The sequence below is a fragment of the Mercurialis annua genome, linkage group LG8, assembly GCF_937616625.2.
Source record: "Mercurialis annua linkage group LG8, ddMerAnnu1.2, whole genome shotgun sequence".
Classification (NCBI taxonomy): Eukaryota; Viridiplantae; Streptophyta; class Magnoliopsida; order Malpighiales; family Euphorbiaceae; genus Mercurialis; species Mercurialis annua.
This window is the reverse complement of record NC_065577.1, coordinates 3,784,119-3,808,472: the sequence shown is the minus strand read 5'-3', so window position 1 is coordinate 3,808,472 and position 24,354 is coordinate 3,784,119. Positions and strand designations below refer to the sequence as shown.

Sequence of the window (24,354 nt, the reverse complement as noted above, 5' to 3'; positions counted from 1 at the left end):
TAATTATGTATAATGTTGCAATTGTGTCTTTAACTTTGAATTTTTATTTTTCAAATCATAATTTTGTAATTTTAATAATTATGACCAAATTTTTAAAAACATTGATGTGAGCGGAGAAGAAGTTGGGCTCGTCCAACCTTATTATGTACAGTAAAATTCAAAGTTTTGATAAAAAAATTGTCATAATTTATAAAAAGAATTTAAATATTTGAATTTAAAAATAATTTATGTTATTTAACCTTTCATGGACCATGCCATCTATTATTCTATTTTTTTTATTTGAGAATTACTCCCATGTCGACAAATTTTATGTTTATTTGATTTCTACGTATTCATAAATTTAGTTCATTTAATTAATAATTTAAAATCACCCTAAAATATGCATAAAATTATTTTTATTATTTAAACTATAAAAAATAGTATTAATTATTTTTATTATCAAACCAATTTTCAATGTGATTTAGTTGACTAAAGGGGCGTTTGATTCAGTTTTTTTATGGAAATTTTAATCTTTATTTTTTGAACAGCTTCACCTAAGAATTTGGCAAATTATTTCTAAAAGATAGTGGTTACTTTTTGAATTTCTAACAAGTTAACTTTTTTCTAAAAAAAAAATAGGTGAACTTTTTTTTAAAAAAAAAACATCTTTTAAAAATCTGTAATGATAGTTGTGTTGATTTTATTAACCTTTTGGACTAAATTATCTATATTAAAATACACTATTTTTTAATTATTTAAATTATGTTTAAATAATCGAATTGTTATAAATTGTATAAAATAATCTTATTTCATTTTAGTAATTATAGTTAAATATTTTTAAATGAATCATAAATTTATCATAAATATTATATAAAATAACTTAAAATTAAATGCTATTTTTATATAATTTTGTAATTATTTTATTAAATATAAGGTAGAAAACAAAATAAATTATTATATCTTTTAAGATTATTTTACATATTAACAGTAATAACTAATAAAATCACATCAGACGCGTATTGTATATCGGCTAGCGGATATCAGTAACAAATATAACTACCAATTACAAGCAACAGTTGAATTATACAGATTCTAAAATCAATTTCAATTAATAGTATTTTAGATAGTTATTTAATTAATTATTTTTTAAAAATAGAAACAAACTTATGATTTATGATATTTAAACAAACTAAATAATCTTTTACGAACAAAGTAAGTATTAGTCTTTTATTTATGTATTATATTTAAGATGGTAAATTGCATACAGAAACTCTTGCATTTTATTATTTTTTTTCGAAAATTCTATTCTAAAGTTGTTCACGTTAAAGTCTTTATACTTGGAAAAATCCAAACTTCATGTCTTTTTTGTGTTTTTCCCGTCTCTCACAGACTCGATAAATAAAAAAATAATATAGTGGCTTTTTAAACAAAATTAGTAAAATACAGGGACCTTCTTATGTATTTTGACATATAAACCCGTAAAATATTTTCCTCTTAGGTAATTTTATCATCTCCATTCATCCCCCCACCGTCTTCCAACACTGTCCCCTAAAACAACGGCACAGTTTCGTCGCATCCCCAAGTCCCCAAACTTAACCAGTGGCAATCACCGTAAATACCCCCTCTTCCAGGGTCATCTTCTCAATCCCCATCGTCCTCCTTTTTCAGCGCCGCTTCTTCTTCAATTTTGACCCTCTGAAGAAACCCTTTTTTTTAATTCAATTTTAATTTCAATTAATCTCCCTGAGTTAAACAATTTGAAGCTTTAATTATATTATTAATATGAGTATTAGTTAATCTATTCTTTTTTGTTTTTGATTTGAATTTCTAATTTGAAAACTCGTTCGTTAATTTCTTTCAATTGGGTATTTGTTTTCAGTTTTGTTAGGTTAAAAAGCTGTAAACTTGGATTCTGGGTAGTTTATTGTATATATTCTGTTATAAAGATCTTTAATCTATTAATCTCTGGTTAATTAATTTGTTTAAATTATGATAGAAGAAAAGCCAAATTCAAATAATTTACAAGGTTTAATGTATAGTTCAGAGGCAATGGATAATAATAATATGCATAATTCTCATTTGGTAGTTGAAGAGGAGGAGGAGGAGGAAGATGATGATGTGGGTGTGGGTGGTGAGGAGTCTATAGATGACCCTAATATTCACTATGAAAATGGTGGTAATGGGAATGTTGGTGTGAATGGTATAGAGGAGGGTGATGCAATTCAGATTGGTGGTGGTGGTGGTGATCCTGATTTTGCTGGAAATGGTGTTGTTGCTAATGCTGATCAGCTTACTCTTTCTTTCCAGGGTGAGGTTTTTGTTTTTGAAGCTGTTTCTCCTGACAAGGTAAAGTTTTTTTTCTTTTGTTTTAATGGTGGGTTTGATGAAAAGTGTTGAACTTTGCATCTGGGTTCTATTTAGTTATGTGAATTCTGATGTACCTTTGCAGTTTGGTTAAATTGTTCTTTTTTTTTTTTTAGCTGGAATGTTCTGAATTTTGCTCTGGGTTTTTATTCTACTTCTAGGTAGCACAGATACTTCATTCGATTAACATGTACACGTTTTAGACACTTTGACGTTTCGAACACGGAACTTCATTTTTTTTACATAGGAAACCTTAAAATAACGCTATTTTGCCGTGTTCATGCCCTAGTGTCCCGTGTCTGTGTCGGTGCTACCTAGGTCTACTTTGGCAATTCTGTTTGCTTTTTTCTTTTCTCTTATGGTTTGCTTTCGTGCTGTTTCATTTAATGGATGCCTGGATTTTGCCTGTAATGGTGGTATCTATGGTACATGGTAATAGTACCAAGGTGTTTTAGTTCAGAAAATTGGTCTCTCATGGTTTTGTTTATCTTATGTGTTATTTTTTGTTTGGTATTGATTGGTGCCTCCAGTGTTCTTGTTATTTGCTTTGTGAACATAGTCCGCCTTTGATATGTTGATATGTGTCATTAATTTCATTTTACTTCTGGTTTTTGTATGATTTCTTGTTTTTTAACTGCTGAATTTTGCATGTCTTGTCATGTAAATTCTGTTGTAGCTTTGTGGTTCGGTGGCATGCTGTTTCATTCATTGATCCTTAGCTTTTGCTTTTGAGTTTGGCTATCTGAGTGAATTCTTATGGTGGTTTGTAGAGTATGGTGATTTTATTGGATTTTAGTTTATAAAGTCCAGTCTTGCATATTTTGGTTGATCTTGCAATATTTGTGGTATATAATAACTGGTCAGAAAGATACCCTGATTTTATTGACACTTGATGGTTTCGTACTGTTTGAAGACGTGTCTCATAGTTAGCATATTTGGACTGTGCCTGCACTTCGTCATTAAGAAGAAACTGAATAGGGACTTGAATTTTCCTTCTTCTTTGTGATGAATTCTTTTTACATGCTGTAATTTATATGTTAATGATTTTGAAAAGCTCAAGTTTTCCCACCTTAACATTTGGTTCAAGATTTCCATAATTTCTGCAACAAATATACAAGATTTTGATGGTGCATAACTAAATTGCTTCTGGCTGTAGTCAATTCTTTTACATGCTGTATTTTGTATTTCAGTTATACTTCTGAAAACTTCAATTTTTGCCACCCAGATTTGGTTCCAGATTTCAGTAATGTTTATGACAAAAATTTAAGTAGATGATGCTTAGATACAAGGCTTCTGGTTGGTTATTTAAACACTAAGTACGTCCTGGGTTTAATATGTACCTAACTAGTACGGTTTCTCTAGTTTGTTTCATTTTTACTGAATAGTGGTTTTCTATCTTGATAATATTTTAATTGGATATATATATTTTTAAGGTATTATTTCTTTTATTTTTGTATCGCAGCATAATGTCATGTTAGTGGTCTTCAAAAAATTTCTAGGTTGGAAAAGCCAATGCTTTCTGTACATCAGACTGGCAGATGTACTAATAGAGTTGTGTGTATTTTACAACCTAATTCTGTGGCATTTCATTTTGTGGTTGCAGAACTAGAGCAATGTTTGTTTGCTTTATGCCTTTCCTGAATCTTATTTGCTTTGAAGTAGATTTCTCATTCCGAATGAACTATTTAGATAATCTTGTTTATCTTACTGTTTTCACAGGTGCAGGCCGTGCTGTTACTTTTAGGCGGATATGAAATCCCTTCTGGTATTCCTACCTCAGGGACAGTCCCATTTAACCAGAGGGTATGTGATAATCAGTTTATGCAATCACTTCTTTTTATCAAGCCGTTTAAATATTTTATTGGATTTTTTTTTTGCTGCAATAACATCTCATAGGCATCAACTGATTTGTCTGGAAGATCGACCCAACCTCATAGAGCGGCTTCTTTACGTCGGTTCAGGGAGAAGAGAAAAGAGCGTTGTTTTGATAAGAAAATCCGTTACACAGTTCGGAAAGAAGTTGCACTTAGGTATCCTGAAAATTAATTATTGTTTGCATGTTTTTCTGTACGAATGTTAGAGGTGTTTTGTTTTATTGGATTTATGCTGATTGACCTTTACTCCATTCGTATGCTCATGAAATGATTTATTTATTTATTTTCTGTATCGAACTCATGGTTTGTAGAAATTTAATTGCATGATTTGAAAGAAAATCAGGATTCAATTTTCATCTTACTGTTCCCTACAGAAAATATGGGGACAATAAGCTTTTCCTTTTGCTCTCTACATTTCCTTAGTAACAAAATTTAGACTAGAAATTCGCAAAATGGTTGCTTTTCTTCCATGATCTCTTTTAATATATGATATGAAATTTACTGCTCGCCTTTAAGACTCTTGCTTTGTCTTGTGTGGTTTGCCAGGATGCAGCGTAAGAAGGGACAATTTACTTCAAACAAGGCTATTTCTGATGAATTAGGCTCAGCTTCTTCTGTTTGGAATGGATCACAGGGTTCTGGGCAAGATGATAGCATGATCGAAACTATGTGAGTGTTAGTTTGTTTCTCCGGTCAACATAGAGTAGCTTCTCTCCCGCTTCCAAATTTTTCATTACTATTACCTAAAAGTCACATGATATTTGCTTATGTTTCCCTTTGAACTGGTATTGTATCTTTATCGCAGGCTTAAATTTGAAAATTTCTCATTTGATCATTCCAAGTTTCCAACAGAAATGATGGCTTTTCAGTTCTGTTTGTTTAAGACTTCTTATTTGGCTTTATGCAGATGCATGCACTGCGGAATCAGTTCGAAGTCAACTCCAATGATGCGTCGGGGACCAGCTGGTCCAAGAACCCTTTGTAATGCATGTGGTCTCAAGTGGGCTAACAAGGTCCGGTTACGAGTTTAGTGTCTTTTGGTTAATACCAGAAGGTCCAGAACTATCGGAGTCCATTTTATTCATTTTTCATTTCCTTATTAAGGATTAATTTATTGCAGGGAGTCTTAAGAGACCTTTCGAAGATGCCATGTCCAGCTATTCAAGGTCCTCCACTAAAGCCAGTTGAACAGGTATAAACCTTGTGTGGAATGCAAGTTTTATTCTTGCATTACAATGAATTGTTTCATACTTTCATTATATTTTCTCATTATGTCTCTGATTTAACAAATAAAGCTTCAGTTTTGTAGTTTATTTCTATTTATATTGCCTAGACTTTGTTATTTTGGTTTAGGAATAAGATGGGAGATTGAAGGGTGTACAAAAATCAATTCGAACTGACAAATTCGGTTTTGTTTGACACTAAAAGTTTCTGATTTTTTGGTTGTGTTTGGTTTTGGACATAAAAGAATCAGCTAAATTTTAGTGCCAACCGATTCAAAAACCAAACTAATGAGTTGGGTTTGGTTTCGTTTGAAACTTTTTACATCATTGTAAATTTTGTTCAGTTCGATTTTGATAATGAACAAAATAGCACCACTTATATTGTTCCAATTGCTTATTTATTTTAATTGTAAATGATAATTAAATCAGGCAAATTCCTTGATAAAAAAAAAACTATTTTAAAATTGTTCCATTAGACCAATTTTAATCACTTTCAATCCTAAACGTCATCATTTGGTTCAAACCTAATCAAACCATTTTTTCTTTTTGCAAATTTGAACTAAACTGAATTATGAGGATTTATTTTTTTATAAATCAAACCAAACTGAACTAGTTGGTTCGGTTGGTACGGCTCTGTTCAATTTATACCAAAACTTAAATTTATGACTAAAGCTGAACTGAACCAAAAAATGAAATTTTTTAGTTTCAAAACAAAACAAACCGAGCCGAATTTCTTGCTACCACACCACTGCACATTTATTTCAGTTCCAGTCTTAGTGTCCTTCCTTACCTCCCCTGTTCTGGTATTAGAATATTAAATAGTTAAATACTATTTCGTCAGAGCTGTAAGAACTTAATCGTATTCTTACACCGCAACAGAAACGCAACTTGCAGGATTAATTGTAAAAACTATTCCGTCGGAATTATAAGAACTTAGCTAGTCTCCATAGGAAGACAGAATACAACATTTAGTTCGAGTCCATATTTGTTTATTCGTTCGCATTTCTATTATATGTCATGCAACTTGGGGATGACAAATTCCTTTGCATCGCAGGGTGAAGGGGAAGCTAATGATTCAGATGGTGCGACAGTAGCTGGAGATAATAAAATATCTTCTTCCAATGGCGATAATTCAGCTTTAACTGCTGAAACATGAAGCGGCAACCCTGATTCAATGTCGGGAAGTATTGATTGCGCAGATTAACTTGTTTAATCTGGAATCGTTGCTTGCCATTCAGCATAAATCTCCAGAATCTTGTATAATAGCTTTTCGAGCTTTGTTTCAAACAACTGTACATATTTATGTTTCAGCTGTTTCTGTCATATATAAGAATAGTGTTTGAAACACCAGAACGCATATGCTTCAGGGTTTAGGATCAATCGTGAAAATTTAATGCGAGTTTGTTTCTCTTCTGATTCCAGCTGAAGATAATTTGTAATGTTTTAGTACTTGCAAAATTGATTTAGCTACGCTAGTTAGTAAGTGTGAATTTACTATTTTTTTTTTATTTTGGGTACAAAAATGACCCTAATGTTTGCCTAAAATTTTATTTAACCTCTTTATGTTTTTTTGGATCTCAATTAGGATTTTTATGTTCTAATCGAAGTTCAAAAATGGCTCTAATATATTGAAAACTAAAATTTAGATCTCTTTGTTAGATTGGGTTATATTTCACTATTTAATTGAGGGTCATTTTTGCATCTTTTAATTTATTAAGGTCATTTTTGCGATTTGTTTGGTAGTTCATGTATCTTTTTGTTGATTTATATCCAAATATAAAAATAATGATGTAAATATTTTTTCAATCAAATTTCTTTAAATTCTCCATCTTTATTGTTTACTCCATTTAACATTTGCGGAATTATAGGTGATTTGGTTTAGGAATAATGAAAATTCAAATTGTCGGTTTTGATTTGGTTTTAAGGCTCGCTCCACCAAACCGAACTTAAATTTCATTATTTATTGTCACAACAATATTAAGTTCACCTATCTCTGTAATTTAGTACACCCTCTATCCCGTAAAAATAGAAAAAATAGCCATTTTTTGTCTCACAAAGATATAAAAAGTAGTGTTAGTTGAATATAAAATTATTAAAATACTCTTAGAATTGATTATATCAATATTAGTTGATTTTTAGTTTCAATATATGGCTTTCGATATATAAAATTCCATTGGACGATATTTAAATAGTGGCTTTAACTGTAAACTATTAAAAATATACGTAAAACCATTTTAAGTTCTTCATTGATATCTTCTTTTTATAAAGCAAAATGACTTGAATTCTTGATATAGATGCACAGAATTGTTCGCAGTCTCTGTAATGACATTTGAGGAAGGATAACATCACTATTATTGATGAAGAGCTCTAAAATCAAAATAATTTTTTTTAAAACAAATTAATTATAATTAATTTAATTTTTAATTCTTGTGAAAATGTAATTTCTTTTATTTTTATGGGACATAAAGAGTATAAAACATACTCCCTCCGTCCCACTTTAAAAGTCCCATTTGACTTTACACACAGATTAAGAAATCATTAATTATTTTTGTCTTTTTATGTTTTTTATGTTTTGCCCCTATTAATGATAGTGAAATTTTCTATAGAACTCTTTTAAAATAATTAAAATAAGGGTAAAATAGGGTATTTAATGGAAAAATATTCTAAAAATAGTAACATAATTTTTTAAATGGGACGTCACAAAATAGAATATGAGACTTTTTAAACGGGACGGAGGGAGTAGCATTTATTGTGATAAGAAAAAAACATACTAGTCCCCTTCGGTTGTTTGCAGGCTGCTAATTTATCACCCATTCCTAGAAAAACACAAAATTTAATAACAGTGCTAGTAAATTCCAGAGATAGGTAGGCTTAAATTAATCACTCCAACAAAATTTTCACTCAGTCAATTGAATTTTTTAATCAACAACTTGCAAAAACTAATGACCAATAAAATTTCACTCACATTTTTGACAAATCACTTCTTTATTCACTTATATATTCTAGAGAGAGAAGCAAAGTGTTAGTTAGAGAGAGAGAGGCGTTTCTTTTGATGCTGTGGTGAGTGAAAATGGAGAGGAGGAGTAGCATTAACAGCGATACGACGTCGTATTTGCAGGATGACGACGACGATGATCAGATCGATTGTTGTACATTTGATGAAGAAGAAATGAGTAACAGTATGGATTTTAAAATTAGTAGTAATGAAATTTATAGTAATGATGGTGACAGTTATAATAATAATAATAATAATAGTAATAGTAGAAGAAGTGAGCTTACTGTTGCTTTTGAAGGAGAGGTTTATGTTTTTCCTGCTGTTACTCCTCATCAGGTTCAACTTATTTCAATTTGCATGTATTTAGTTCTTTGATTTTTTGTTGTTTTTAATTTGTTATTGAAGTTTGATTGCTTTATTGGTGTTGATTTCTTTTTTTTTGCTCGATTTAAGTTAAGTTTTGTTTGGTTAGTTGGTTAGTTTTTGTGAGAGCCTTGTGAATTTTTCAAATTAAACTTGAATTTGTTTTTAGGCTTAATTGCTTAAAATCACGGACTCCGGAGTGTTTGACGAACTTGCAATTTTGGCAATGTGGGACAGCAACTTTGATATTTTTGGAGTTTAAACACCGAGCGATTTTCTGTTAAATAAATGCTGAAGTGGATGCCGGAACAGTGTTTATTCTGGTGTCCATATCAGCATTTTTTTGATGGAAAATTGCTCGGTGTTTGAAATTGTAAAAAGTCAAAAGTTGGCGTCCGACATTGCCAAAATTGTAAGTTCGTGATTTTTAAAGCAATTAAGTATAAGTTTTATTGGATAGTGCATTATAGAAATTCATCCCATTCAACTGTTTATATCAAATTGGCAATGGGAAAATAGAAAAACTATAAGCAGACACATTTTGGATTTGATTTTTTTTTTTAACAAATGGAATGTAAAGAGTTCTGTGTTTAATTGTTTTTTCTGTAATCTCTTTCTTTGTTCATTTATTGATGGGAGCATTTGTGGCAGGTGCAAGCTGTGTTGTTGTTACTAGGAAAGGCTGATACTCCTGCTTGTATCAGTGTGCCGAATTCCGAACTTTTGCTTCAAAAGAATGCTGGATTTTATCATGTCTTACTTACTAATACCCTGCTTACTGTTTTTTTTTTTTTTGTTTATTTTGGATTTGCCTGTAACTCTTTTATTGTTTGTTTATTTCTGGATTCTTCAGAATGTAGGCTGTAGTGATACTTCCCGAGGATCAAAACATTCAAGACGAATTGCCTCCCTGGTAAGGTTCCGTGAAAAGCGGAAAGAGAGATGTTTTGAAAAGAAAATTCTCTATACTTGCCGGAAAGAAGTTGCCAATAGGTAAGATGTAAATTCTCTCTTTTTTAAAAATACAAGTTACTAAATGTGTCTTTTTAGTTGAATTAATTTCACATAGGTTAGTATGTAAGGATATGTGATATTGGAATGAAAAGGGTAAGGGCCAGATTCTTTATGTAGATAATGGATATAATATGAGTAGAAAAGAAATTTAAGGGTGCATTTTGATATTCAGTTCTTCATTTAAGAAGAGATAGGGTGGACATGATTGTTGTACTGGTGGAGAGGTAGAGGGGAGATAGGGAAAAGCTATCAATTGAAGTGAACATTTCGAATATTACTTTATTAAAGTCACATAAACTAATTTAATAGGAATGTGCACACATATGGTATTTAAACTTTGTCATCTTGTTGGCTGTTATGAACATGTTTCGATAAGTGCACACTTAAGCTCAACATTCTTGAAGTGCTCCCTTCTATTCCTTTCTTTTGGTATTTATAGTCAACATATTAGCCTTTGGAACAATTATGGATTATGATTGCTAATCTTTCTTGTAGAATGCACCGTAAGAATGGACAATTTGCATCATCGAAGGATTGTTACAACACAGATACTGGCAGCAACTGGGAACCAAGCAGTACAACTCCTCAAGCTGAGTCAGTGTGAGTTGAACTGACTTCACATTTGCATCAGCTGCTAAAACATTCTGAAAGATTGGGCTGCAGTATACATAAAATTGACTGCTGCTTGGTCTCATCATGCCATTTGTTGACACTGATATGCCTCTCATTCTTATGTACTAATCCTTTTGGGCATACTTTCGTTCAGTTTACGTCGATGTCAACACTGTGGGATCAGTGAGAATGCCACTCCGGCAATGCGTCGTGGACCAGCTGGTTCAAGAACTCTCTGTAATGCTTGCGGTCTTATGTGGGCAAACAAGGTGTTTTTCTTGCTGCTATTAAATTTCCTGTTTGTTAAAGGGCATCAAATGCTAAAATTATCCTTTTATTGATTGGATGACTAGGTTTCTTACTGGACGTCCTGGATTTCATTCCTTTAGGCCTCTTTTTAGTCTCTTTGTGTTGATCTCTGGGCCTACCTCTTCTTATACTATAACAAAATATGAACTCTAGCTCACAAAGTAAACAGCGATGCATAATTTTAAGTTCAGTAAATGTTATTTAGTGCACCAAATCATATAATTTACCATTATGATCTTCCATATGAATGTATTCTGATTTTACTTGAGAAATTTGTTCTTTATATTACTTGTGCATCTAATTTTGGAGATGGTATTTTGAACTCATCATTTTTAAGGCTGGAGAGATCAGACCACGGCCTAATTTGGGACTGTGTTATACTTTCTGTTACATTTTGGCGCCAATTTATATCATTTGACTACAACTAAATCTAACCATATCATTTGACTACAACTAAATCCAACCAGCATATTTGTCAAGCACTCTTCTGCAGTAGTTGGGTCCACATTGATTTTTTAAGGTGGTTCTTTTTGTTTTCATTTGTCAAGTTGCCAATCAATTTTTTCTGTACATTTTAATTATGTCGGTTCAAATGCATGCAAAGACGATGTTCTTGTCAATCAAAATTTTATTTTGTAATCAGAAGGTATTTGTGAAAATGTGCACTCAACATCTATTCTTGTAGCCATTTACGATTTTTAACTAAAATTACAATATTGTCTCTGCTTCTCAAGGTAAAAGATTTTAGGAACTCTATAACTAACTGCCTTCACTAATTTATTAAACACTATTGGTTGTTTCAGTGTATCTTATAATTTTCATGATATTGAATTTCAAAGGGCACTCTAAGGGATCTTACCAAAGGAGGGAGGCATATTTCTTTAGATCAAAATGAACTGGTATGTCTCTTGTCCATTGGACTGTTGCTATGTTTATAGGTGCATTAAAGTGTTCAAATTGGTCTTTCTTTAAAGTTGCAAATATTTAACATATTCTATAAAATATGTGACGAACGTACTACTATTTCAGAGGACTCTCGATGTTAAGCCTTCAACCATGAAACAAGAGAACACTTATGTTAACCGCAATGAAGAGGTATGGCTTTTTATATCAATCATATGCATTGCCATGAATAGCAGAATAATTCAGTTACCGCTAAATATAGTTACATTGCTCGCACTGCTTTTCTCATTGGTGTTAGTTTATGGGAATAAGTCCACATCAATTAATTTTTGTGATCTATAACAGCAGTCTGAACTTGACGACTGCTTTTTTTAAAATTAAAAGTGAAATCTCATTAGCGAAATCAGAAGCAATCGCACGAGTAAGACTGCTTTTTGAGTAAGGTGTGACTTATTGGACTCTGCATTCTTAAATCTTCAGGGAAGCCCAGAAGATAGCAAGCCAGTTCCATTAGGTTCTGAGAATTCTGTGATGCCAAATGATCAGGTATCTACTATCTTGACTTGCAATAGAATCAACATTTGTATATGAGGCTTTACTTGCGGTTGCAACTCATGGAGTCAAGGTTGCCATTGATGTTTAGGGAGTTGCAGTCATAATTATGATTTATGACTCGGGGCTTGTGCTGGTATTAATTTTTTTGGATCTTAGCTTGTAAAAACTGGGTTTATGTACAATGTAACAGCTATAGTGCAAATTCCATGTTTGGTTCTTCATTTTACCACTTGTAGTATTTCCATAACATAATTTCTGGTGAAAAAAAATTATGGCCATTAAGTAAGATATGATATTGGTATCCAGTCTACTTTACGTCAGGATTTGCTTTTGGTTATGAACTTATGATCAATAACTTCACATGCTTTTTGAGCAGGATTTGCTGGAAACTGATGAAACTGTTACCGATCCATTGGCTATGCATGTGGAGAATTCATCAGTCAACCTAGATGATGAGGTAAGCCTTATGTTGATTAACTAACTCAGATCTCACCGCTCCAACAGTAACCAATGTGATTTTCCTATGGAGTTATAAGAATGCCAACTCTTTAACCTGTGTAATATACAGCTTCCGCTTGATTTTTAAGTTCATTAAGTTCATGATCAAGTCTTTTTATAAGCAAGAAAACTAGAGTTGAATGAATTTATTTTTCGCTATTTCGGAAAAATATGGATAACATTGTGCCGTGAACAAAACACATCCATCTTTTTTTCTCTTTTGATTTATCTTTACAATTATCAGGTCTTCCAAGACACGTTGAATGGGCTCGGAAATGTTACGGGTTCGGAATTTGAGATGATGGGGAATTTTGATGATCAGGTACTGGTGTTTTAGTGACTTGACATCCAGCATAACGGAGACTAACAATATTGTCAAGGTAGGTTAAATGCTGTAAATGTAGTTACTTCTTCAAGTTCATGATACCAACTTACAGGTGTCATTGATGATTCTTATATGAGAATTGAGTCACCTTTAATATTTAATTCATATAAACGTATTCAGCTTTCTTGCGATCGACGGGGAGGTAGTTTATACTACCCACTATGTTGCACATAAATTTCTCTAATCTTATGTTCCGATGTTTTGCAAATACCAACTTTTACCCGAGGATGCTAAATTATGAGCCACTGTATTGAACTGACGTTTTAAACGAGCAATGTGGAAGAGATTGTTGTAGACTCCATATAGCTTAACAAATTCCGTAAGATTTGTAATTCGAAACACCACCTGAATTAATGGGGAGGCAAATTATTTGATTTTCAAATAAGAGGGATCAAAGTATGAACCATGACATATGTGGTGATATTACACTAATATGCTCTTAAATTATTTACATTTATATATTTTTTATTTATACTCCAATGGAAGAGTAATAATAACTGAAATTATTATGAGAGTAAATTTGTAGCTAACAATTTCGTCTATTGTTTTATCAACTCGTCAATATTCTAATAATTAATTATGTTCAGTTTAAGCAATCAATACATAATGAAATAAAATGTCTATTTCCGGACTAGAAAGTGTTTTCTTAATTTAAATGATCAATGTTTTTTGTCAAATAATTTAAATCAATCAATTAATAAAATAGAGATGTTTATTCAATTAACATGTCTAATTTTATTTTATTTTAATTTAATTTTTCTTACATTTTTAATTATAAGATTAATTACATATAAAATTATAATCTTTATATTAATTTTTTTAAAAAAAAAACATGACTTTGAAAATGTGTCAATCATAGACAAAACTTTTCATTTATTTTTGGGTTAATGTTATAAAAATTCATTAACTTTACACGTTTTCTCATTTTAATCACGCAGTTTAAATTTTCTCATTTTCATGCACGAACCACTTTTTCTCAAAGTTCTGCACGATGCTGAGGTGTCATGGCTCCATTGGTGTAATTCGCTGAGGTAGAGGTCATTTTACACCAATAAATGAATGCCACCTCAGCACCGTGCATGAATTTGAGAAAAAAATGATAGTTCGTGCATGAAAATGAGAAAATTTAAACTGCGTGATTAAAATGAGAAAGCGTGATTAAAATGAAAAAATGTGTAAAGTTTGTGATTTTTTTTGTATTAGCCCTTTCTTTTTAAATTCATCACAGATAATTTTTCTGCTGAACTACACCGGAATTCTATGTGGCATGACATGTGGGACTCCAAAAAATTCACAATTTAAAAAAAATCCAAAAATTTGATATCACCCTCCTAAACTTTTATAATATCACAATTTTACCCAAAAAATTTACTATTTCACACTCCACCCTCTGAAATCGACCCGATGGCCCATAAGAGAAGAAGAAAATTAGGGAATGAGGGAGTGAGGGAGTGAGGCAATGAGCCGCCAGCAGAGAGAAGAAAATTAGGGTTCTCTTGTATAAAAAGAGTATTTATAGTAGTTTATATAAATCATCAAAACGACGTAGTTTTATAAGGTCGGTTTTTCGGTTCGGTTCGGTGACCGAACCTCAATACCAAATCAAAACCGAAAACCGTGATTTTCATACATTTTAAACCAAATCATTTCGTTTTAACCACTTTTATAATCGGTTCGGTTTTTACGGTCCAATTTGGTTCGGTTTTTCGATTTGGGTCGGTTTTTGCTCACCCCTACCGATGGGTCTGCTCTTCATCGGAGAAGAGCACCAAATTTTTTTCTCGACAACATCGGTTCAGTTCAGATAGGTTGAAAGAAAAAATATGATAACATCCTCAAATTCTATTTTTTTTTAAAAATCAAGTACTAATTTAAAGAATTAAAAAAATGAGGATTATTTTAGAATGGAAAAAAGGTCAAGTAAACCCCTAATATTTAGCCTATGGGTCACGTAGGTCCTCAACGTTTGGAAACGTTCAACGAGGACTGTCATTTTTTTAAATCGTATCATCTAATTAAGCCCTCCTTATGGGGTCCTCGTTGATACGATTTAACAAACGTTAGGGTCCTCGATGTCAGTAAGAAGGGCTTAGATGATATCATTTAAAAGCGTTAGTAGCTTATTTGACCCTTTCCGAATGTTGATGGCCTATTAGACCCATATGCTAAACGTTAGGGGCTTATTTGATCCTTTTTCCTCTTAATTTTTTTTTTCAATTTTTACCATAATGTAGCTGTAATACCCCATATTTTTATAGGTGTCTATTTTGCCACGTGTCAGGTTTTAATTAACCGGGACTAAGAAAAATAGCTTTTAAATTCCGAGGTGAATTTAAATAAGTGTTTAAGTGATTTAGGGTGTGTATGGCTCTAATATTTATTTTTGAAATTTTAAAAAAAAACCGCTAAAATAATTAATTTTAATTATTTTAAAGCCAAAAATATTTATTTCAAGCCCAATATTTATAAACAAATATTTTGAAGTATTTGTGAAGAATTATTTTCAGAAATCCGAAAATGACATTTTTACCCCTAAAGTTTGCATTTTTGCAAAATTGTCCCAAAGGCATAATTGGAATTAATAAAAAATGAAGCTAATCATATAGCCTTCATATTCTTCATTTTCTTAAGAGAACATTTCATCCTCCATTAAAACAAAAGAGCCGAAACTCTCAACTCAAACCACAACACCCATTTTCTTTCATTTTTTTACAAAACTTCCTAAACGAAAAACGTTGCAAATTTTACGTAGATAACTAATCTTCAATTGCATGTACGAGCAAGGTAATTATCAAGACTCAAATTTCCATTTTCATTTTCTGGAATTATTTGTCTTAGAGATTGTGCTTTTGGTTGTGGAAATTGGTAGATTATATGTTTGTTTGTCGGTTTTAGCGTTTGTTTTCAGTTTTGAAATTTTAAATGGTATTAAATAAATTCTTTTAAAATTTCTGGGCTGATGTCATATGACAATTAAATATGTGTTTTAGATGTTAAATTTTATGGATTAAAATTGTGTTAAAATTCGGGTGTTAAATAATTAAAACAGGTTTTGATTTTTGGTTAATAATTGGGTTTTTAATGTTGATAAATAGGGAAAATAAATTATTTTAAATTTCTGGGTATGCAATCCGGTGACCGGTGGTGAGCAAAGGGGACGGAGTTCATCAAACTCAGTCCCATGCTCATGGCAGTATTCTGCATTGCCAAGGGCAGGGGGCCAAAGCCTAGGGGCCGAGCCCCGGGTGAAAATTTTGCGGAAAATATTTTAATTTTTTAAAAATGTTCTATTTATTATTAAATGTGTTTTAGGTAGGTTGGTTATGAAAAACATATTTTTAGGACATGTTTGATTTGTATATGTGTGTGTAGGATATGTATTAAGTTTATCGTAATAATTTACGATACCTAGGAAGAGATAGTTGGAATTAAATTTGGAGATTTAATTCTATTAAATTGAGTCGGTTTAGAGAGTATTCTAGAAGTTAGAAAATTTTACATGTATTAATGTTTAATTTCTAAACTAGATCCGGTGAACATTGCCACGAATACCGACGGGCGAAGGATCTAATTTGCGGCGGAAATATTTTAAATTTGGAATAAGCGCGTACTGTGAGTGTGTTTACAATTTATATTATTGAATATTAGAATTAAAAATGTTTATGAACTGCTTTACATGATTTGTAAATGGTTTATTTTATTTTAAATTTAAATCGCATGAACTTAAATACATAGTTTTGAAACCGATTTAGATTCATTGAAACATGCTTACTATTGGGCGGCAATAAAGCTGTGTGATCACCGGTATTGCATATTAGAATGGGTTGCATGTGATGTTACTGTGTGAATCCTGACGACGGCTGGAAGTCAGGCGACGGCCTAAACATACTGTGTGAACAGATCTTAAGAGGCAACGAAAAATAGACCAACCAAGGCTTGTCAAGAGTACAGCCGAGATCTGAGAGGTTGAACCTAAAAATATGTTGGCGACGGTATTCACGTACTGCCGAAATCTGTTGTATTGTAAGAAGAGTTTAGGATTTTCATATACGTAAAATCAGAATGATCGGATTTGACTGGCCAAAGTATAAAAAGAGAAGTATATACGACCAATGACGACAGTAAAATACTGTGCGGCCTACGTGGTAAACCAAATGGTGTGGAGAAATGTGAAATGAATTTATGTTCTTATTTTAAAAGCACGTAGGAACATGAACCATGGTATAGGGTTTCATATGAATCGGTAATCTGGATGCATTGCTTTCATACTAATGTTTATTAATATATTTTGTATACATTCACCAGATTTTTATCTGACCCACGTTGTGGGATTCTTTTTCAGAAACTAATTTCACTAAGGAATTATCTGTAGCGTGAGTACTTCCTATTCTTGCTCTGAAAGTGTTGGTTTGAATAAAGCATGATGACCTATTATTATCTAGAGTTGCAGTTAGACTTAGACATGAACCGTAGTACATAAATAATCATGTCAGACTTTTATGTTTTAATATTTTTATTCCGCTTAAACACTGATATTTTATGGTGTAAGTTGTGCGAAGGTCAGGATGACCGTACAAGGATATTTATGGCATTATAAGTGTGATGTATGCCATTTAAATAAAGTTGTTTAGTTTGCCATGATTATATGGTTATGAAACTGGAATGCAATACAAAAAGGTGGTATTTATTAGCAAAGTTTCATGATGGTTTTAAAACCAGAACGTTTTAAACGGAGATTTTAAAATGTTCGAAAATGTTTTGTTTTCCGCAAAAAATTTATTGTAAAATTAAGGCTTGATACGGGTTTCGGAGCAACCACTCCCATTTTCTAGCGTCGGTCTCGATGCCGAGCATCGAGTCGTGACAATAGCTCAATTCGAACAAAAACCAGACAATCAACAATAAAAATAATTATCACTGTACTCACAAATCAACAAGAAAAAGTAAACCAAACGATGATTCTAATTACAATATAATGATAGCTTACTTAAGTAAGACAATGGCAAGGAGATGGTGGTAGTGGAGCAGTGTCCGGCGGTAGCTGTTCCGGCAATGGTGGAGTAAAGAGGAAAGTATTGCGGCAGATCTCTAAAATTAGTGGAGCACCATCGATGGTAATTATGGAGATGCGGTGGTTCGAAGTAATATTCTCAATGTCATTTTTACCAGAATAGTGGGGTGGCCGCTGCACCTTACCCCACGCTCCACCCTTGTTTGCACTCATATTTACTACACGTAGGTGACAAATAAATCATTTCTAATTAGTTCAATAATAGGATTCCTCAAATATTAATTACAATCTAATATTTTGTGCTAAATAGTATATTCATCAAATTTATAAGGAAATTTCAATGCAGCTTGACTAGTTTGAGTCAACTGTAATGTAAAGCTTTTATTTCATTTTAAGCGAATATTTTGTATTAAATAATATATTTATCAAATATATAAGGAAATCTTAATGTAGCTTAAATAGTTTGTTTCACCTGTACTAAAATTTTTTTGTTATTCATACTCTCAGTCGCTCCCATAATGACAAAAGGATTTAAGATCACTTTCTAGAATCCCTTTAGGGTGAAAAAACAATTAGTAAGATAATTTTGGTATGAAATAAGACAAAAGCAATAATACAAATTATTACCACAGGTTTTTGGAAAAAGGAGGATAATAAAGCGTGTTGTGTCTTTTATTCCTAAATTATTATTGTTATTAATTAGATTTTGTACGGTGATTTTGCAAACTCAAATCCTGGATAGTATATTTGATAAGAGAACATAAATATTGGGTAATAATGTGAAAAAAGTCTATTATATATCCATACCCTTTGTTGTTCCATGTAATGCCTCAAGAGTTTCTAACATTCATGCATTCACTCCTTTGATTGTGGCATATCCGTAGATAATTAGTACATGTTTATTAGTCTTTTGTTTATCAATAATTGGTAATGGGTAGAATCAGGATTTCGATTCAGGTAGTGCCCACACGTATCATAAATATTGCTTTTAAAAGTATCTTTCTTTTAAAAAAAACTAAACACTTCCACCACATTGACATGTGAGATGAAGGAAACAGTGTGAGCTAAAATGCAGCAGTTTGATATAAAACATTAGTCGTCTTCTTTCTCTCTGTTGCGGTAGATTTTTAAAATTAAGGCATTGACATCGTTGACGACTATGGTGGTTTGAAGCATTGATTTCAAGGGAGTAAACATAGGTGCAAAGTGGGGCGGTCGCCGCACCTTGCCCACTCTCCCTCTGCCCTTGTTTGCACTCTTGTTTACTACCTTGAAATCAATGCACTCATTTTTAATTAGTTCAATAACAGAATTTTCTAAATATTAATTACACAATATTTTATATTTATATTTTTTGTAATTTTTTTTCTAATTACATTTGTAGTCTTTAAATTTTGATTACATAAACAGAAACTATTTGTTTAAATTGTACTAGAAAAAAGTTTATATATGGTCTTCATATTTGAAATTTTTTATGATAAAAAACAAGTTAAAATAATATAAAACAATATGAAAAATTAAAAAAAATACATTTTATTTGAGAAAATAACTACAATTGAAATTAAAAGGTAAAATATGAACTAAATTGCTGATTTCTAAAAGTTTGAATTATAAATAGAATAAGTTAAAACATCATAAAATTAGGCCTACTTACCAACAAAAATTCTAAAAAAAATATGTGTATTGTAAGTAAACCTTTTGGTTTTTGACAAAAAATAAATTAAACTAAAAATAACATAATTTTAGGAAAATTCCTAATAAAACATCCATACTCAAGTAATATGAGTTTTGAGCCGAGTAGTAGCTATTTAAACTGAAAAATATGACCGTAATGATAAATTTTTGAATAACACGTCATTATCCTAAATAGGAATTAACTTTTTATATGTAGATTGATATTATTTCAATATAATATTATTTATTTAAAAATTTATTATTGAATATAGATATATTAGAAAAGTTATAGTTATTTTGTCGTTAATTTATTTTGTTCATTTTACAATTAGATGAACATGATAACAATTCATCGAGTAATAATGAGTGAGTAAAAAAATATTTTATAAAAAATAGAGTAGATTTAGAGCACTTGAGTACCGAATCTAGTTAGTGATGTGTGTAAGGTTGGGGGTTTCACTCCAACTCTTGGCAGCTTATTTGAAAAAGGCTAATTCTTTGAAAACCCCCCCACCTTTCAACCCCCCTTCATTTGCACCTTCACCTTTCAAAATCTCCAATTTTATCCAAATTTCCACCTTTCATTTTCAATTGCACCCTAAAAATATTAAATTAGCTCTTTTTCACTATAAAAAGTTTAAATCGATAATTTATATTTTAATTCATATTCTAAATAGTCCTCAATGTTTACATTTAAACAATAAAATCATATTTCCTAAAATTTTAAAAGTTAATTTTTTTTATATAAAATATAAATCAATTAAAAATATCATTAAATATGGTTTTGTTGTTGAAATTTAAACATTAAAAACTATTTAGAACATGAATTAAAATATAAAGTATCAATTTCAACTTTTTTTTTAGTGACAAAAGCCCAATTTAATACTTCTAGGGTGCAATTGAAAATGAAAGGTGATAATTTGGGTAAAATTGCAGATTTTGAAAGGTGAGGGTGCAAACGAAGGGGGGTTGAAAGGTGGGGGGTTTTTCAGGGGTTAAGCCTTTGAAAAATGTATATTAACACTAATTAATATCTATTAACAATTAATAGCATAAAAAATCACGAACTTTAGCGTGTTTTGCAAATTTAACATAAATTTTCAATTTTGGCAAATAAATACATCAATTTTTAATTTTTTGCAATTTTAACACCGATCAACTTTTCTTCAGAAAAATAAAGAAAATGATGATGTGTACACCTGAATAACCACTGTTCCGACGTCCACATCATCATTTTTCTGACAGAAAATTGATCGGTGCTAAAATTGCAAAAAATCAAAAATTAATGTATTAATTTGTCAAAATTGAAATTTTATATTAAATTTGCAAAACACGCTAAAATTTGTGATTTTTCACGCCATTAAACCTAAATATATCATGTATTTGTCTATATTAGCATATCTATAACAAATATAAAAGTGTATTCGCGGGGGAACACTTCCATTTACGGAAAAAAATACCCTTTACATATTTTATCCAAGTTGATATTCCTAATTGTGACATATAAAAAGATTTGTGCTTAACAAATAGAAAGATGACATTCCTAATTCATAAAAGAAACATATTAAAAATAATTATTGCAGTAGCTAGCATTATATATTAAATTTCTAATCCTAAAAGGAATTGTGCAATAACTATCATTATGTGTTAAATTCCTAATCCTAAAAAAATTGCACAGATATAACACTATATATAAAAGAATATGACGAGTTTTATTTATATTAAATAATCATATTATTATAATTTATGTTAAAATTTTGATATTTTTTATATTTATTAGTTATTTACTATGAAAAATAATATAAATTTGCTTCAATCATATTATCATTTTTAATAACAACAATATCAAAAATTAAATCTATTGCTTAGTTCTAACTTTTTAAAATTCCCAATAAAAGAAATTAAAATTTTATAAAATAATTAAACAAAAACAAATAAAAAAAAGTCTAATAAAACTTAAATAATTAATATATTACTAAAAATATAGAATTATAATATTAAATAACATGTCATATAGATATCGTTAACGTGCGTAGCATGTGGCCAAAAAAACTAGTGAGTATAAATTAGTAAACAAACAGGGGTAATTTGGTCTAATAAAAAAATAGAGTAACGAACATAAGTAACCGCCAAGAGTACCCCGCACACATTCCCTGGGGCTCTGCATCAGCTACACTACACCCCCTCAATCTTTCTCCAATAAACCAAATTTTCCATCACTTTCTCGAGAAAACAAATAAGGAAAAGAAAATGGTGAATCCTCCGACAAGAAACCGAAACCAGTGGACCTTGAATAAAACTACAAAATACTTAGTGAGAACTGCGATTCTACTCATGATCGTCAACGGACTCGGACGACTCTTGTTCCTGACGGCCTACAATCATAAGGTCTTCTTCTCCGATCAATTAGTTCTTATAATGTGTTTATTTTTAATGATAAGTTATTTTTTGATTGATTTTTTATTTTGTTAGAATTTTTTTTTGTGAAATTAACTGTTTAGTAGAAAACTGAGCAGAATTTTGAATTTATGTTGTATTTTTGCTTCTAATTGGTGATGAAATTAAAATATCTATGCAGAGATCTCGACATTTCGAAATTTCGGATGAGATATTTCGGAATCCTGAGAAATTTAAAACGGAGTATTCTGAAATGGAAAGTAAAATGAAGGTGTTTGTGTATGATCCTGATGGAGCTTGTAGCAGTTCAAGTGGACAGTTGCGTATTGACTCTGTTCATGCTAGTGAAGAATTTTTCTTCAATAATATTTCAAAGAGTAGATTCTCTACTGAAAATCCTGATGAGGCTCAGTTTTTCTTTACAACTCTGAATTGTCTTCAATTGGTAAGATTGTTTTGATTTTTGCATATATTTTTGAATAATTTATAGGATATTTATTTATTGATCTGTGTTAATTCTATTAAACTGGTTCAATCATTTAAGTAAAAAAACATAAATATATTTATTTAATATTAATAAATATATATTTAGATTTTAAATATATAAAGAATATTATTAAAATTGGTTAACTCGGTAAACCGAATTATTATAACTTTTAACCATAACCTAACCAAAAGAATATTAACCAAACCACCCTAATTAAATTTGATAATTTTAGTAAAAGTTTTCGGTTAATTCTATTGGTTTGGTTGATATTAACTTTTTTTCCAGTAATGGTTAAGAGTTTCAATAATTCAGTTAGCTGAATTAACCGTATCATTTGTATTTTATTTATTTTAGTAATCACTCTTCTTATCCAAAAATATGCGACTAGTCCGGCTGGTTCGGTTTTAATAGATCTATGTGAGTTGGTTCATTCGATTAGTTTTAAATTAAAGCGACCAAATGCTTACTCCTAAAGTAATGTCTATGCTCTTCCAAAAGCATTTCAAAGTTTATAATTATCTAACTAATATTGTTGTTGGAATTTACATATAAATATGTATATTTTCTTGTAATCTGCAGGACAAATTGCCAAATATTGTTGAGGAATTCTTCTATAGTTTGATTGTCAAATATAGCTACTGGAATACTGATAGGAGTAGAAATACTCCTATTTTCTAGATACTTTCAGGTCTTTTTAATGCGTATTTAATGTCAAATTCATGTTATTTGTGGTTCTTATTGTTATGTCCAAGTTTTTCAGGTATATGCATGAAAACGGATGATTTCGGAGCTTATTAGAGTGATTTTGGACTTGCGGAGGACTCGGGAAGCAGTTGAAGCAAGAATCGGAGGTTTGGAGCCAAAATCTGTAAGTGCACGTCGTGCACGTTGGGAGCACGTTGGGAGCACGTCAGGGTCCAGTGTCCAGAACTTTGGAGATGGGAGAGCACGTCGTTGAGCACGACGTGCTTGAAGAAAACTGGGACCGCACGACGTGCGGTCTTGCTGTGCACGTCGTGCGGTGTGGAATGAAGAAGGGCACGACGTGCCCTTGACTCCTGCACGTCGTGCCCCCTTCGATAGCAGCCGGCGAAATTGACGTTTTAGCCCGTATTTGACTATTAAAGACCTGGGTATTTTGGGAATTTCACATAGCTCGAAGATTACAAGAAAACATAGTATAAATACCATTCTTAATCATTGTATTAGGGTTCGCGACTTTGTTTTTGAGATTATACCTTAGTTTATTACAATTTTAGTTTCGTTCTTCATTATTATCGCTGGATTTTCATTGTTCATTATTAGTTTACTTCAACCAAGGTACGATTGATATTAATTTCATACTTCAGTATTTATTTAATCGCAGAATGAATCCGTTAATTATTACTTTAAGTCTTTTTATTATTATGTCTAGCTAAACCCTTCATTGGGGATTATTAATCTAAATTATGTCTGTTTAATTGAATTGAATTTATGGGTTTTTGTTCTTGATGGGTTTTAATTATTGTGCTTAATGCTTAGCCTAAACTGATCACTTAGTCTATGCCGTTTGTTTTAGTTTTAGCTCGAGAGAGTAAAATTGGAATAGAACAATATAATTAAGAACGCAGGAGTTAATTGTGCGAGAGTGAATTAACGAGTGCGGGTTCATTGAATTTGCTTAACAACCATTAAATTGATTTATACATAGGTTAATCATTGTGCGAGAGTG

At 31.2% G+C, this 24,354-nt stretch overlaps 3 protein-coding genes across 3 annotated transcripts; all 3 read left to right on the top strand.

The window, feature by feature from the left end:
- The first annotated feature begins 1,483 nt into the window (after positions 1-1,483).
- LOC126660227 (GATA transcription factor 24-like) lies at positions 1,484-6,923 on the top strand. Its single transcript, XM_050353599.2, has 7 exons — positions 1,484-2,325; positions 4,063-4,146; positions 4,240-4,373; positions 4,764-4,886; positions 5,125-5,230; positions 5,338-5,409; positions 6,495-6,923. Exons 1-7 carry the CDS (start codon positions 1,969-1,971, stop codon positions 6,594-6,596), a joined length of 978 nt encoding a protein of 325 aa, XP_050209556.1. The 5' UTR covers positions 1,484-1,968; the 3' UTR covers positions 6,597-6,923.
- Positions 6,924-8,217: 1,294 nt separating this feature from the next.
- LOC126660226 (GATA transcription factor 24-like) lies at positions 8,218-13,175 on the top strand. Its single transcript, XM_050353597.2, has 10 exons — positions 8,218-8,771; positions 9,450-9,551; positions 9,652-9,791; positions 10,308-10,412; positions 10,579-10,693; positions 11,573-11,632; positions 11,763-11,828; positions 12,117-12,182; positions 12,568-12,648; positions 12,934-13,175. Exons 1-10 carry the CDS (start codon positions 8,511-8,513, stop codon positions 13,024-13,026), a joined length of 1,089 nt encoding a protein of 362 aa, XP_050209554.1. The 5' UTR covers positions 8,218-8,510; the 3' UTR covers positions 13,027-13,175.
- An 8,749-nt stretch (positions 13,176-21,924) lies between these two features.
- On the top strand, positions 21,925-23,441 carry LOC126661476 (probable glycosyltransferase At5g11130). The gene is made up of 4 exons (XM_050355331.2): positions 21,925-22,147; positions 22,338-22,601; positions 23,223-23,298; positions 23,404-23,441. The coding sequence occupies exons 1-4, from the start codon at positions 22,010-22,012 to the stop codon at positions 23,439-23,441; spliced, it is 516 nt and encodes a 171-aa protein (XP_050211288.1). The 5' UTR covers positions 21,925-22,009.
- The last annotated feature ends 913 nt before the right edge of the window (positions 23,442-24,354 follow it).